At 39.6% G+C, this 16,666-nt stretch overlaps 1 protein-coding gene across 8 annotated transcripts in view; it reads left to right on the top strand.

Annotated features, from left to right (window-relative positions):
* plcd3a (phospholipase C, delta 3a) overlaps window positions 1–16,019 on the top strand; it is a 38,307-nt gene extending 22,288 nt beyond the window's left edge. For all 8 annotated transcript variants that reach the window (XM_077494703.1, XM_077494756.1, XM_077494739.1 and 5 more), the window contains 11 exons: window positions 1,085–1,310; window positions 1,431–1,632; window positions 1,725–1,869; window positions 8,220–8,372; window positions 8,448–8,600; window positions 9,322–9,469; window positions 9,552–9,668; window positions 10,528–10,706; window positions 10,778–10,913; window positions 11,008–11,157; window positions 13,177–16,019. In XM_077494703.1, coding sequence (XP_077350829.1) covers window positions 1,085–1,310; window positions 1,431–1,632; window positions 1,725–1,869; window positions 8,220–8,372; window positions 8,448–8,600; window positions 9,322–9,469; window positions 9,552–9,668; window positions 10,528–10,706; window positions 10,778–10,913; window positions 11,008–11,157; window positions 13,177–13,286 — 1,719 coding nt within the window. In that variant the 3' untranslated portion in view covers window positions 13,287–16,019. The remainder of the gene's footprint in view (window positions 1–1,084; window positions 1,311–1,430; window positions 1,633–1,724; window positions 1,870–8,219; window positions 8,373–8,447; window positions 8,601–9,321; window positions 9,470–9,551; window positions 9,669–10,527; window positions 10,707–10,777; window positions 10,914–11,007; window positions 11,158–13,176) is intronic.
* The last annotated feature ends 647 nt before the right edge of the window (window positions 16,020–16,666 follow it).

The raw sequence follows: 16,666 nt of genomic DNA, 5'->3' as shown, positions 1-16,666 counted from the left end.
AGCTGTGGAAATGCTTTCTCAATGGGGAATCGGGATCACGCCCTTCCAAAAAAACTACCTAACAAAAGCATCACATTTATTCTTCTGCTTTGTTTTTTACCCTCTTTGTACTCTAAGAAGCCCACCAGAGGACTCACTAGATCAGTGGTTCTCAACCTTTTTTCAGTAATGTACGCCCCGTGAAATATTTTTTCAGCCAAGTACCCCCGAACCAGTGAAACCTACATCCATCCATCCATTTTCTTGACCGCTTATTCCTCACAAGGGTCGCGGGGGGTGCTGGCGCCTATCTCAGCTGGCTCTGGGCAGTAGGCGGGCGACACCCTGGACTGGTTGCCAGCCAATCGCAGCCAGTGAAAACTAAAACAAAAAAACATGAGTTTGGTGCCATCGTTGTCTGATTTATTAAACTTTGGAACTTCATTTGTACAGTGGTCTCTCTTAAACTATTGGAATTCAAAAGACATCTTTTTTTAAAGGGAATAATTAAATTACAAATAAAGATTTGTGCACATCAATATTATTATCACCACCAAGTGTCATAGTCAAAATCTGTTCTCAAGAACAAATAATTAATTTTAAATCAAATTTTCAAATGATTGACAGGCGATCCTAGATGGCATATGACAGTTTGGGTCGAACCATTCTGGTTTGAGGAGACTATATTTTAGGACAATGAAATTGAATAGCCTACTAAATATACATTTTATTTTATTAACGTTCCTGAAATATTTACATAATGTAATAATTGTTTTTAAAGAATTTTTGCATGAATGCTGCTTTTTCAATATATTTTAAATCTTGCATTCCTCCTGGAGTGCCTTCGTGTACCCCCATTTGATGAGAACCACTGCACTAGATCATGTTTTCACAGTGTTTCAGTTGTAGACATTAAAAATATGAATCTTTCCCAGGTTTGCTACCTTGCACAACTGAAATAATACACAATAATTCCACTGCATGAGCAAAGCATATACGTCCTATTATGAATGCCATTGCACCTCTCACCACTTATTCATGATAACCACCACCTGGCACAATAAAAAGGGCAATAAACAATATTGGATTTCTTCTACATAAACAGAGGTGCGACCGGTCCGGGGACAGCCGTCTGGACCACAATGAGATCGAAGAGTTCTGCCGGGAGCTGCTGCGCCGGCCCGAGTTGGACGCCGTCTTCCACAACTATTCCAGCAACGGCTGCGTGCTCTCCACCGCCGAACTGCGAGACTTCCTGGGAGACCAGGGAGAGGACGCCAGTCTGGCCCACGCGCAGACGCTCATCGGCAGCTACGAGCTCAACGACTGGGGTGGGTCAAAAGTTGCTTTCAAAAAAGGACGAAAATTAACAGTTGATTTATTTTAAACAATGCTTCATCTTTATCATTTTGATCTTGACAAGTCGAGTAATGTTGTCGTTGGGTTTGCAGCTCAGAGGAACCAGTTCATGACCCAGAACGGCTTCACGATGTACATGCTGTCGTGGGAGAACGACGTGTTGAACCCGGAGCATGCCCGAGTCTATCAGGACATGAGCCGCCCCCTGGCCCACTACTTCATCTCCACCTCGCATAACACCTACCTCACCAAGGACCAAGTGACCAGCGCCAGCAGCACCGAGCCCTACATCAGGTACTCACAGTGCTCTCATTGTTGTAGGCTGGAAACTACAAAATGAGACTTAAAAAAAAAAATACATTAAAAAAAATGATGGTGTGTGTCAGAGCTTTAATTCAAGGCTGCCGCTGCGTGGAGCTGGACTGTTGGGACGGAGATAAAGGCGAGCCGGTCATCTACCACGGTCACACACTCACCTCCAAAGTGCCTTTCAAGGAGGTCATTGTCACCATCGCACAGTACGCCTTCAAGGTGAGACCACACATCACCGTGTGATGGCCTCTTGAAATTTTGTCCAGACCAATCTCATATTTGATGTTCATTAAAATAATTCACATATTTATTGAATTGCATTTCTATGAGTTCTTGTAAATCAATGCATATATTTAATTATTTTTTTTACATTTGTTTTGTATTAATATATATTTAATTATTAAATTCAAATAAATAATGATCTGCCATGTCTGTTTTTGTGCAATGTATATCAGACCAAATTCAAAAATATTAGAAGAAATATATAAATATCTGAAAAAATACCCAAAATTTGAAAAAAAACATGTTTGAAAAATATGATTAAAAACTATTTTGACAAAAATAATTATAATATAGTACAAAAATCACAAAAAACTAAACCAAAATATTAGAACAATACACAAATAGAAAAAAATGCTACAATAATAGAAACCATTACAAAATACTGGATAAGAAATACACAATAAAATCTGTCGGGAAAAAAAAATCTAATATTTGGAAAAAATCCAAAACCATAGACCGTAAAAAGTACAAAAATATTAAGAAAACATTATTAAAATAGTACAAAATATTAGGGGGGGCTAACAAAGCATACAAAATGCTACACAAAAATATAATCATTCAATGATATCTAAATGAACATTAGACAAGAATATATTGGGGGGGATTGAGTTACCGAGAAACTAAATTATTTGGACAAAAATACTACAAAATAATATTGTATTAAAAATACCAAACAAACAAAATAAAAACATAAAAAAAAATACAAAAATATTATAACTAGTACAAAATGTTAGCCAAAAAATACACACTTTTGACATCACTATGTTCGAAAAATAATACACATATTTGAAAGATAATTAAATAGAAATAAAACATTGGCTAAAAAAAGCTATTAAAAAAAAACTACAACAAAAACAAAAATTTTCGGAAAAAACAACAACTAAACAAATAAGAATAAAAAAATAAATAAAATTAAAATGTTACAAATGATGATACATGTTGACTTGTACTAATCAAACACGACGTTTGTTGCCTTTTTAAACTTTTTATTCTCCACAGTCGAACACCTGCTTCTCTTCCACCGTCACACCAAAAACCACCCACCAAACAACCACTGCGCATGTCTAACCTTTCCCTCTGTTCAACGATAGGGGGAGCCGTAACACTTAATACAATACAGCATTTCAAATAGGAACACAAAGTTAACAATCTCCCTCTTCTTTCTTAAAAAAAATAAAATAAAAAGACATCAGAATTCTTACTGATAGAAGCAGGGGCAAATAAAAAAAAAATAAGCAAAGTGCATACAAAACATCAACAGTAAAAGAACCCATAAATTCAAACATACAAACTACCCCTCTTTTTGTTGTTGTTGTTTGTTTTTTTATTAAAGAGGGCAAACACATTCAAATTGAACACCACAGTCCTACACTGAGTGCTTTCAAGAGGACCAGAGGTGATGCTCCCTTTTTTGTTAAACAGTCAGCTAGTTGAGCCTTTGTCACTGACCAGAGCACCTCTTTAACTGTCTTAGTTCTTTGATTCCGCTAATGTCCAATCGCAGCCTTTTCTCTGTGACTTGTTTTGTTGATTTGAGGGCGTCATACAGAGAGTGATTGTCAGTGACACAGACCAACCCAGGAGCATTAAGTTTTGTAGTCCCTGTGGTAAGCTCAGAGAAGAGTGCTGCAAGGAAAACAGCATTGTCTATACCGTCTGACATTGCAAGTGTTTCACCAGCGAGGGTGCTCCTGACCACCCGTCTAATCCTCTTGGATTGCCAACGAAGAGGACAAAATTTTCCTTTATCTCCCATAAGGGTGATCAATGTACCACCTTGTGTACCGCCATCCGGGAGGTTTCCTAATGAAGCATCACTGAAAACGGTTAGTTTTAAATCACCATTCCCCAAATGATGAAACTTCAGTGTCACCTTGTCAGCTTTGAGTTTCCGAATGACCTTGTTTGCATCATGAATGGATTGCACTGTGGCATCTTTTAAACTGGATGCCAAACAACACGAGTCAAACATTACATCAGGTCTCGTCTGTTTAGCAACCCACAAGATCTGTCCTATCTTAGACCTAAGTTGCTCTCTTTCAGTTTCATTTACAGGTGAATCCCTCTGTATAGCACGCGCTGGTTGGATGTGAATCGGTTGCAAGTTTTCAATATAGCCGTGCTGATGCATCTGTATCACACCATTAACAGAAACAATATCCATTCCCACATAACGGAAATTGTCGTGTTCCTCACGTCCAACATGGAATGCTGACTGAAGTTGAGATATCACATCAGAAGAAAAGTCTGATGAACCTGCCCATAGAAAGTCATTCACATGGCATGCAAGCACACCAGTAACTTTGCCTTTCTTGTCTAACCAGTAGAAGACGGCAGGATCCACTTTTGATACTTGTCCACCTGTGCCCTCCATTGTTTCTTTGACTCTGTTATACCAATATAGTGATGCATCAGCAAGACCATATACAAATTTTTTTAGTTTCCACAACATTCCATTTCTGCCTGCTTCTAGAGGTGGACGGACATAAATGTCCCTTGATAACTCCATGCCTTGCAAAAAAGCTGACTTGATGTCCATAGAATGGACTTTCCACTGATTTTGACAAATCACGGTCAACAGCAACCTGAGGGATTCAGATGCACAAGTTGGTGAATCTTTTTGTAGCTCTTGAATATTAAACTCTTCAAAGCCTCTGGCAACGAGTCTGGCTTTAGGTACTATACCTTTGTCACTTTCTTTGAGACTACATAGCCATCGAGTAGAAATACTCTTTTGGCCTGTATCTTCTACCTCCACAAAAACATCAGTCATACCAGCTTTTGATCTCTTCCTGTTTAGCTGCATCAAATGATATGTCTTTTGTAATAAGTACATCATCATTCATGACTCCCGATTCAATGTTGAGATGATCAACACCTGACATATCAACTGCTTCCGTTTCACCGTCGCTACCATCAGACTGAATATATTGGAGATTATACCAATTTTTATACTGGCCTGTGGCTTTGCCTGCTCTGCCAAGCACTTTTGCTCTCATAGGGACATCCTCATTCCTTTTCATAAAAGTTACAGTCTGTCCCTGTTTCAACTTTACACTGTCAATGATGACAGGATTATCATATACAGCATTGTGCTCAATCTCAATTTGTCTCTGTTGGATGTACCCCTTCTCCTACATTGGTTTCTCTGTCTCCATTTTGTTCATCGTCATTGTCTAGCTGTTCACTGTGTGTCACATCCTGTAGTTTCTGTCACCCTGCTTTGCACATTTTCACCCCTGATTTCACTGCAAACAATTTGTACTGCTGTACTTTTATAATAATCATGTGTGTGTGTGTCTTACTGAGCCTTGAATGATGCACTCGAACAAGCACACCTCCATGTCTGACAAACACAACAACTCCATCTTGACCAATAACGACCCCGGGTCCTTTCCACTCTGCACTGTCTGCTCGTTTGTAATAGACTTTATCACCAGTTTCATATTTTTCATCTGTTGGCCTGAGCTGCTTACGCAGTGCCCTCCTCAACCTCTCTGAACAGTCAGCTTCAGTGAAAGCTTTTCGAGAAGCATGCAGAGCAGAAATATGTATTCCCACCTTAGCGCTCATTGTTGTACCTTCCAGTGCAGGCGACTTATCGACTAACAGAGAAGATAGGTTAGGATTTTGACCAAATACAAGTTGATGGGGGCTATACCCATGAACACTGTGCATGCAATTCTTCGCCATAAGGGCCCAGTCCAGAGCAGTCTGCCAATCACAGCCATTGTCCTGTTTTACCTTGAGGATGATGGCTGTAAGAATCTGATTGTGTCTCTCCAATAGTCCATTGCTCCAAGGGCTGTACCCCGCTGTCGTCTTTACTTCTGCGTTGAAATTCTCCGCCATGTCCCTGAATTCCTCGTTGTTGAATTCTCCACCGTTGTCGCTGAAGATGCGCTGTGGAGGTCCATGCACACTTATCCACGTGTGAATGAAGGCGTTGACGATTTCGGATGCCTTCTTGGTTTTCACTATAGTTCCTGCGCTGAAGCGTGAGAACTGGTCGATGACATGAAGGTACCACACATTCTGCTCCAACTCGTGCAGATCCACTGCCACTGTTTCATTGTATTCTGAAGCTAGTGGCAGTCCAACAGCTGGCTTTGGCTTAGTTTTGCCGTATCTCTGACATATGTCACAGTCATGTACTATTTGTTGCAAAATAGTGAGGCAGTCTTTGTCTTTGTTCCCTGAACTTTGAATAAGCTTCTGCAGTCTGTCTGCTGATGCATGGCCAAATTGTTTGTGAAGCTTGAGCAGGACTTTGTGCTTTTCATCTGGACGCATATTTTCAGTCACCAAAAGGACTTCTTCTTTAGTTGTTGTTTGCAAATCCTTCACTTCATTCCCAGTGTCATCTTCATCTCTTATGTCCACACAGTAATGTCCCGAACTGGTGAACTCCAGGGGTATTGTTTGCTTAAACATTACCACTTTGTCATGTTCCATATCTAGAATTGCTCCAGCCCTCTTGAGGGATGTTTTACGCAACAACAGGGGAATGTCAACATTGACCACTTCTGTGTCAATATTACATCTTGTTTGTCCTATTTTAGCCGGAAGTCTCACTTTTCTGTTGGAATATACTGTTTTGCCATCACCAAAACGAAACGGCCGACAACTGTGGTGCTCTGTTTTCATCAGCTTGTTGACTTGCTCTTGACTGAGCTGATTAACATAGCTCTCCAGCCACATCTCACCACATACTGTGCGAGTGCACGCCGTGTCTATAATGGCTGTTCCAAAAGATTCAGTAAAAAAAAAATCTGAGTCAGACATGGGGTCCTGTGTCCACAATGTTATGTTCACTTCATCCACATTTTCATCTTCAATTATTTTTACTTGCTCATTCCTCTTATGGGGGCAGTCTTTGGCCCAATGAAATGTGCTTTGACACACAGCACACCTCGAACGTTTGCCAAATTTATCCAATGGATTGGTGCCTGGTAGCGGTGTCCTGATTTGACCACTTTTGAACGACGTGTTTCGTTTTCCTTTTATTTCTCGTTGATCCGTGAGAAAAGCTGCGTCCTGATTCAGCTGTATCGTGTTCGACGAACTTGTCGTTTTCGTTCCAAAAATCCGTTTGAGCGCAGATTTCATTGACGAGAAATTCAACTCCGTGCATGCCGTTAGCGCGAGCTGTCTGTTTTTTTCGTCGAGACAAGCCGTCTCCAGAAGCTTAAATGCTAACACAGCATCAGGTAGTGTCATGTTATATTTTTTCATCCGGTTGTAACGCTGTTCAAAGTCTATGATGTAATCTTCCATTGAAACGGAGCTGTCTTTCGTAATTCGATCAAAATGAGAATAGGCTTCGTAAGTACGATCCTTTTCCTCTTTTAGAAAAACACCGTCCAGTTTAGCTAATAATGTCTCCATACCATCATCCTTGTCCAAGTCGTCAGCTGGAATCTCCATGGCGATTTCGCGGGCTCTTCCTTCCAGCCCCAAAGCCAAAGCAAGCGCTTGCTTTTTCTTGTCCAGCTCCGTGATCCTTTTCTAAACGCTGATTTCATTTTTCCAACTCTCATACGGTCTGGTTTCGTCAAACTTCGGCGGTACCTTGTATTTCGCAGCCATCCTCAAACCATCCTCTGCTACCAATGTTGACTTGTACTAATCAAACACGACGTTTGTTGCCTTTTTAAACTTTTTATTCTCCACAGTCGAACACCTGCTTCTCTTCCACCATCACACCAAAAACCACCCATCAAACATCCACTGCGCATGTCTAACCTTTCCCTCTGTTCAACGATAGGGGGAGCCGTAACACTTAATACAATACAGCATTTCAAATAGGAACACAAAGTTAACAACAAACGTCTCTTTTTTTTACTCTGTTAAACCTGCAGACACTCTGTAATAACTTTAAGTTAAAGACAAATATTTTTTTTAAATGTTACGATTTCTGAACTTTATTGTAATTGTACTTTTGTACTTTGCTTGCAAATTGACCTATACAAGACTGAAAAGTGCTTGAATCTGATTTGTGTGAAGCTTATACTGTGGAGTATCTCTATCAGGGGTAGGGAACCCTGGTCCTCGAGAGCCGCTGTTCCGCCTGTTTTCCATGTCTCCCTCCTCCAACACAGCTGACTCATATCATCAGCTCAACAATAACTTTATTCTGACACCGATCCTGTTCATCAAATCAGCTGTGATGGTGGAGGGAGACATGGAAGACAGGCAGGACAGCGGCTCTCGAGGACCAGGGTTCCCTATCACTGATCTACAGTACATTGTCAAAGTATTTCTGAAGTGTTGTTTTTGTGCACCAGGCGTCTCCATATCCTCTGATATTGTCCTTGGAGAACCATTGCTCTGTGGAGCAGCAAGTGGTCATGGCCAAACACCTCCGCACCATCCTGGGCAACAAGCTGCTCAACAAGCCCCTCAGTGGCCATGCTCTCAAGGACTTGCCCTCACCCGAAGTATGAACCACACGCTCAAGCTACAACCAGTACGAAACGTCCATCAAATAGTGGTCCTAATGGTGGTCCTTGCAGGAGCTGAGGGGACGTATACTGGTGAAAGGGAAGAAGCAAATCCCTCAGCTGGGCCAGCTGGGCAAGAATGGAAGCTACTGCAGCTTCTCCTCAAGCTCCGAGGATGAGCAGACAGTCGGAAACAAAAGCACGCCCAAGAAGGACCCAGCCAAGGTCAGAAAAGAAGACATATTTACCTCCACCAGGGAAAATATCTTCCAGTCACTTTGTTCCTAGCCACAGTTGCCAAAGATCCTCTCAATTTTGGCGGAATACATGAAAACAAATTTGAAAATTAGAAACAAATATTTCCAGGACAAAAAAATAATACTAAATATTAGATTGCAATCAAATTTTGTTAAAAAAAAAAAGAAAAGACAATTATGATATTTCAGAAATAAGACAGACATTAATAAAGAATACGAAATTATTAGAGGTGAGGCTTTTTTTTTACCTCCACCAAGGAAGTGGTCTTCTTCTGGATTTCCAGTTATGTTTCCACAGATGTTTTCAAAAAATATTTGAAAAATGTCAATTATAATAATAAAAAATGAGTAAATAAATGTTATTAAAAATACATATACCAAAATTAAACAATAGTACAACAAAAACCATGAAAGTAATGAGACATGACTTAATATTAGAAAAAAATAATTTAAAAATGCAACAATACTCACAATACTCTTAGTTATGTATATTTGTCCATTTATGTGCTTTAGCTGCAGTTGCCCAAGATAAAATATTTTGTAAGAAATGTACCATTGGCAACCTCCTACAAGGCCCAATAGCCCTAAAAATACTTTCATAACAATTCCCCTCCAGCGCCATCTGCTGGATCCTCAGCGTAATGTCTGATAATGTTTTCTTTTCTTGTGAATTTGCTCCCTGTTCACAGGTGTGCTCCAAACTGAGCATGGAGCTGTCAGAGTTGGTGTACTGCCGTAGCGTTCCCTTCTGCGGTTTCACAAATGTAGGTGAAAAGTCGCCGGATGAAATGTCCTCCTTCTCTGAGAACGACGCCCTGAAGATCATCAAAGACTCGGGTACCAAGTATATTTTTTTTACTGTAACGTCAATATGATACCGTAACTCTTGTGTGTAAGTGTGTGTTGGCTCATTTTTCAGGGAAGTTGTTTGTGAGACACAACAGCAGGCAGCTGAGCCGAATCTACCCCTCCGGACAGCGCCTGCAGTCGTCCAATTTCAATCCCCAGGAAATGTGGAACGCTGGCTGCCAGATGGGTAAGCATGACAGTTCCGAAGACTGCGAGACTTTTTGAGGTAAATCAAGTCATGGGGTCACCAGTCAACAACAGTGCCACTTGTACATGTTATGGGTATAGTAGAAGCACTGATCCAACTCTTTTAGTTAAAAGGATTTTTTTGTGTGTGTGTAGTTTTGCTAGCAAGATTTGAATGTAGCCTAACTTGTTACTTCACTAATCTCACCAAGTAAAAGTAAAATAAAGAATAAACTGCAATGTACTTACATAAAAAATTAAATAATTATTTTTTTATACTGTATACATGTATAATTCCCATTTTGATAAGATGGTGCAGTGAAAAAAAACAAAACTTGTTTGCCCACAAAATAGTGTCCCCTTTCGAATTAAAAGTGCTCATACTGAGAAGAGAAAAAAAATAAAAAGAAAAGCTAGCTAGTGCTGTCCTGGCTTTTATGCTAACAAATCTTCCAAAAGCTTTTCGTTGTAACAAAAACAATGCTAAACTAGCTAATGATAGCAATTGAAAAATACACGGAACTGTATATTTTGGTTTTTAAAATTTTATTAACAGCAAAAAAAAAAAAAAAAATGCATTCACCCCAAGTTTCTTAAATAAGGCCATGGATAGGGAACATCTTGCCTCTTTTAATCTGTTGCATCATCGACATTAATGCTCCCATGTTTATGTTCCTCCGTGTCAGTATTGTCTTTGTTTTTTTGGCTTTATAAGTTCTCAATCAATCAACGAATCCATCAACCGAGATAAATCTCTCTGTTGATGTCTTTTTCTGCATCAAGTTGAAAAAAAAAACCTTACATTTTGGAAATAAAAGAGTAATTGTACTTTGTTATACTTCCAACCCCCTGGCGTGTAGTGGCTCTAAACTTCCAAACCCCCGGTGAGCAGATGGACCTGAACCAGGGCCGCTTTCTTCCCAATGGCCATTGCGGCTACATCCTGAAACCCGGCTTCCTGTGCAGCGGCGACTCTGACTTCAACCCGGACAACACTGGTGGGGGTCCCGGTCACATCCCCACACAGCTGACTATACGAGTATGTTCACTTACTGTCGTATACATGTCTTGAATGTGTTGATATAATGCATTTTGGTTTTTTTTTTGCAGGTGATATCAGCGCAGCAGCTTCCCAAAATCAACACAGACAAAGCCAGCTCCATTGTGGACCCGCGGGTGTGGGTGGAGATTCACGGTGTGGCCATCGATAACACCAGAAACAAAACACACCGCATTGACAACAATGGTACTTCCGTCATAATTTGATTTAGAACTGCCACTGAGAGTGATACACCATATGACTATATTGAGTGTAACGCAATATTGACTTTCTTCTTCAGGCTTCAACCCACGATGGGACTGCACGCTCAATTTTCAGCTTCAGGTACCTGAGCTGGCACTGGTGCGATTCGTTGTCGAGGACCACGATCACACGGCTAAGAACGACTTTGTGGGACAGTTCACGTTACCCTTCACCAGCTTGCGTACAGGTACGTGGCTTGCTACCTTGACTGATGAGTTTTTCAAGTTACGAGTTGTCTTTTGGTGGATTATAAGCAAATTTCAGATTCCCTGTCACTGGAGTGACATGGGGAAAAAAATTGAACGATTAAATTACAGTGAACCCGCTCCTTATTTGCAGATTGGTAGCCGCAAATTCACCTTTTATGATAGGTGGAATTTATGAGGTGCAAACCATTGACCACCACACCGAATTCAGCCACTGCATGCATTGCACGAGCAAATAAAGCATTGGTCCAAACTAGTTATCATTTGTGTTCAGAGAAGTTGTCGGCGTCTGCTGAAAGTAACTAATAAAGTATGTGTAATCTAACTTATTTTAAAAAACAGGTAATCCATACAATTCTATTTTTTCCCCATATATTCATTAGAAAATTTAATTTTAAAGGCCTTTTTTGTATCTTGTTTTCTTGAAATTGACTATCCATCCATCCATCCATCCATCCATCCATCTTCTTAACCGCTTGATCCTCACAAGGGTCGTGGGGGTGCTGGAGCCTATCCCAGTTGGCTTCAACTGTAAAATTTTTTAGATGAAAATTAAATATTTGAAACAAATACAAAAATCCTTGAGACAAAATCTTCAAAATCTCTAGCTGAAAACATGACACATAATTATAATTGATAATATTTGTTTAAAAAAAAAATAAAAAATAAAAAGTAAAATACAGAAACATCCACCCATTTTCTTGACCGCTTATTCCTCACAAGGGTCGTGGGGGTGCTGGAGCCTATCCCAGCCAGTTCTGTGCAGTAGGCGGGGTACACCCTGAACTGGTTGCCAGCCAATCGCAGAGCACACACACAGAGACGAACAACCATCCACACTCACAAGCACACCTAGGGACAATTTGGAGCGCCCAATTAACCTGCCAAGCATGTCTTTGGAATGTGGGAGGAGACCGGAGTACCCGGAGAAGACCCACGCAGGCACGGGGAGAACATGCAAACTCCACCCAGTAAGGCCGGAACCTGGACTCGAACCCAAGTCCTCAGCACTGGGAGGCGGACTTGCTAACCGCTCATTCCTCTGTGCCACCCCTGAAATTGACTCTTCATGGGAATTTCAAACTATTTTGAAGTACAGAATCTTAGTAATTTTTATTTACAATTATTGAAATACAATTATGTAGACATGTAGACACAAGTAGTGCTTTGCGAAATTGCGACCATCTAATGGTCCCTTGGTGCCAAAAAACTAGGGTATATAAACTTATGAGTGCACTGTATGATGACAAAAAGGCTTAATGGCCATACAATGCAAATAATTGTGGCAATTGTTTTGATATTTTCAGAGGTTGAATTTGACATGAATAAAAATGTGCATGTTAACTTTGGTGACAGTTCAGAGCACTTTTGCCTCATTAAGAGACATTTAGCTTTTGTAAATTTACAGTTGTAATCATAAGTTTATATACCCCAAAGGTATGTACCTGTGTATTGAAATGAGTTGAGGAGCTTCATTTATTAAAAAAAATAAAATAAAAGTTTACTGCCATCTTGTGGCATCTATGTGTCAAGGAACTTCATTTGGACAAAAGTAATGCTATTTTGAGACGTCTGGCTGCCAAAGAACAGTGTTGAAGTGAGTTGAGGAGCTTTGCCCCGGCAAAAGTAGTACTTTGCCATCATGCTGTGGCCTCTTCATGAAAAGAAATAATGCTGAAGTGAGTAAATCTGCATTTGTAAACTTTAATTGTTCTGAGTGTTGCCACGTGCCACCGGCATAGATAGATTAACAAAGATACATTATATGTAGTAACTAAATATTTTTTAAACCAATGAAGTGAAATGTTGCCCTGCGATTGGCTGGCAACCAGTCCAGGGTGTCCCCCGCCTACTGCCCATAGCCAGCTGAGATAGGCTCTAGCACCCCCCGCGACCCTTGTGAGGAATAAGCGGTCAAGAAGATGGATGGATGGATGGAAGTAAAATGTACGGATGAATAATTTCCCGTAATACACTAATCTTTGATCATCTGTTCTCAGGTTACCGACACGTCCACCTGCTGAAGGCCGAGGGGTCCCGGCTGGCCCCTGCCACACTCTTCATCCACGTCAAAGTGTCCCGCAGAGGCGTTCCCATCAAACACGTGTGAAAGTACACTTAACCCCAAGCGAAAAGTGTAAACCTCCCTAAGTGAGACCTTAGTGCAGGGGTGGGCAAACTTGAGTGCTCAATGGCCACATTGGATTTTTAAAACGGACAGATGGGCCAGCTCATTAAAAAAAAAAGAAAAAAAAGAAGAAGTTATATAATCATTTTTCAATTTAATTTGTATTATTTTTAATTCATTTAAGTAACTTAATGGCTAAAAAAAAAAAAGTACCATCCAATTTTAGACAGGAAAGAGCAAATTGAATGCAACAAAATATTGCCATCCCTGCCTTTGCTAGACACAAGCAGCACTTCATTGCCTGCCGTTCCAACCACCCCCCACTAAAGAACTAAAGATTCCTTCATATAATCACAAAGAAGCACTAATGAAGTACTAAAAACAAAGAAACAAGTCAAACTTACTGTACTTTGGCACTTTTAATGTCTATTAATGTTTTTTACCTCAACAACTTGAACTTAAAATGACAACAATAAGCAGTATTACATTAACAACAGATGTTTACGTGTGTCCTAATATGAACTTTATCTCCTACATGCTAGTTTCCAAATGAGCTAACAAAAGGAGATGAGTCAATTAATCATTTTAACTTGGAGACCAGTGGTCTATTTCTCTGTTTCTTGCACTGAGATATATATATATATATATATATATATATATATATATATATATATATATATATATATATATATATATATATATATATATATATACATGTATATGTATGACTGGATGGCCGATAAGCCAAGACTTTTAATGTCGCGAGGCCGCCATATTGCTCCTCCCAATCAATGTTTCTCGGCATACGATCCTATACATTTACAGTATTGAAACTGGAGAATGTCTGATACAGTATTTAGTAGAAACAGCATGATTTATGGTGTTTTAAATTTGTTAAACATAAACAAGAAGAATTAAGACATTTTACAAGTTGTCTTAAATGGGGTAAATGCCACGGAAGAGGCGGGACTGTTTTTGCACATCAGCTTTGATTCCGGTTCCGGTGTGGATGTAAGATCTGATCGGGCTGCCAGATTGTATTGCGGTTACCTGCAGATGACGTGATGCTCCAGGACTGTCCGGAAATTGTGCGTTTACAATTGTTCAAAATGACAACATTTTTGGACTACAATTGTAAAAAAACGCAAATAAACCTAAAAATATAAAAGCATGATACTTAAAGAGTGAAAAAAATATATATATATTGAAGCGCCTTCGTGCTTGCCGGTGACGTCAGTACAGCAGCGCTAACCAAGTTAGCTTTGGTTTGGTTTCTTTTTTAGCTGTCCACAAATCAATAAGAAAAAACAATGTTAATGATAACAGGAACACATTAACAATCTAAACTGACAATATTTGTCATATCTGGGACAATTATTTTGTGTATTTATCATTTAGTCTATCTATTTTATTATTTACTCAATATATTTTGCGTTTATATTTTTAGGTTTATTTACGTTTTTACAATTTCAGTCCGTACATTTTGTTACTTAAATTACATTTTTAATATTTTCTTTCCAATGTTTGACGTCAACTGGATAATTTCCAGCCAATATTTTAGCGGGATGTGTTCGTTAAGCGACCCTGATACGATCTGGCAGCCCGATCACATCTTACACCGACACCGGTTCTCGACGTGTGGGCCGCGTGCCAATACTTGCGCTCTCGACTTTGTGCCCCTCGGTTGCGCGTTCCCGTCGACGGGTGTGAGTGTGTAGTGTGTCTGTCACTTGTCTGAAGAACTTCAGAGAGCTGAGATGCCCTGCACGCTCCCACCCATCGACGCAAGCACGCGGTTGGGGGGCACAGGGGTGGGGGATTGCGATTGTTGGAGCATGGCACACTCGTCGAAACCTGGAACCGGAATGAAAGCTGAAGTGCAAAAACACGAAAGTTCCGTCCCTTCCGTGGCATATACCTCATATCATAAATGATATGCTTAATGATGTTTAGTACAGAGGAAACTTTTTCATTAAATAATTATGACTGTAATTCAACAAAAGATGTCTCTGCCAAATCTAATATTGGGGTCTAAGGAACTGAGTGATGAGAGAAAAACGAGGTCTTCAAAGCAGCACATACCGTCCACTTATTTGTATTTTTTTACTTGTTAAAAATTAGTGACCACGCCAGCACAAACCTTCCACCCTGCCTCCAGCCTTATACTAACTGCCTAGTAGCTGTATATATCTCATCTGTACGTATACCGTATAATTTATACAGTAGTCTGCTTGTGAGGTGGGAGTCACAGGATGGCCGCCCTGTGACTTCAACGGCTTGCACTGGCGTGTATGGGCTATTGTTGGCTATCCAGTCATATATACAGGTCAGTGGTTTCTTGTCATCTATGTTGCCAAAATAGAGCAAATGAATTGGCTGATTGTTGAAGTTAAACCTTTCAGTATTATATATATTTTTTTGTAGTTTAACAGCTCATTTTATGCAGTGATCTATTTATTGTGACTAATATCTTTATAACATTAATAAATCATCTCCTAGTAGCACTGTTTGTTTATATATATATATATATATATATATATATATATATATATATATATATATATATAAAAACTCAAAGTCATTAATATTAAGGTATAATTCTGTGTTTATCATTGTTTTGTTTTTTTGTAACGACGCACTTTTTAGTGCTGGTTGTCCTTTAACTTCCTAATGCAACCTGTAGCCAGTGAAGTGCCAATAAAGTTTTAATAGTGATTTTTTTTTTGTCTGTGTCTCATTCCCGGAGGATAACTTCTCAAATATTAACAACGGATTTCACAGTGCATAAGGCAAGAGTTCCGATTTTCACATCATATTTTCACCCCCTGAAGGCAACACATAATTGAGTTAGTTTACCGCATACTATTCTAAGAATCAACAAAATATTTTTACTTTCCGCCTTTACACTTCCAATGTATTTTAATGTTTACAGCCACAACTTGAACTTAAAATAACAAAATCAAGCAGTACTGTTGCCAAGAATTCAGATGTTTTCATCACATTTCCCACTGAAGGCAAAATAATTAAACTATAAAAGTACTTTTTTTCTGACCATGGTGCTTTGTTTCCACATGCTAGACCTCGAAACACGTAACAACTTCAAGACCTTTATTGACCACGTGACAATTTTAAGGCCTTTACTGCGCACCCCACCCCCCCCCACACACACACACATACATACATACATAGATATATAGATAGATATAGTCACGGGTTTACTTGATTACATGGCTCCAATTCCACACAGTGAGTTTTTCTCTGAAATGTTACATTTTTCGTGCTGTTTCCTAATAAGTCATTTTAATTAAAATGCTGTCTTTAATGAAACCATCCATGTTTTTAGACAGTGGGGGAAAGCCGAA

The sequence above is a fragment of the Festucalex cinctus genome, chromosome 1, assembly GCF_051991245.1.
Source record: "Festucalex cinctus isolate MCC-2025b chromosome 1, RoL_Fcin_1.0, whole genome shotgun sequence".
Lineage (NCBI taxonomy): Eukaryota > Metazoa > Chordata > Actinopteri > Syngnathiformes > Syngnathidae > Festucalex > Festucalex cinctus.
The sequence above is the reverse complement of the archived record's forward strand: the minus strand, read 5'-3'. Positions and strand labels throughout refer to the sequence as shown.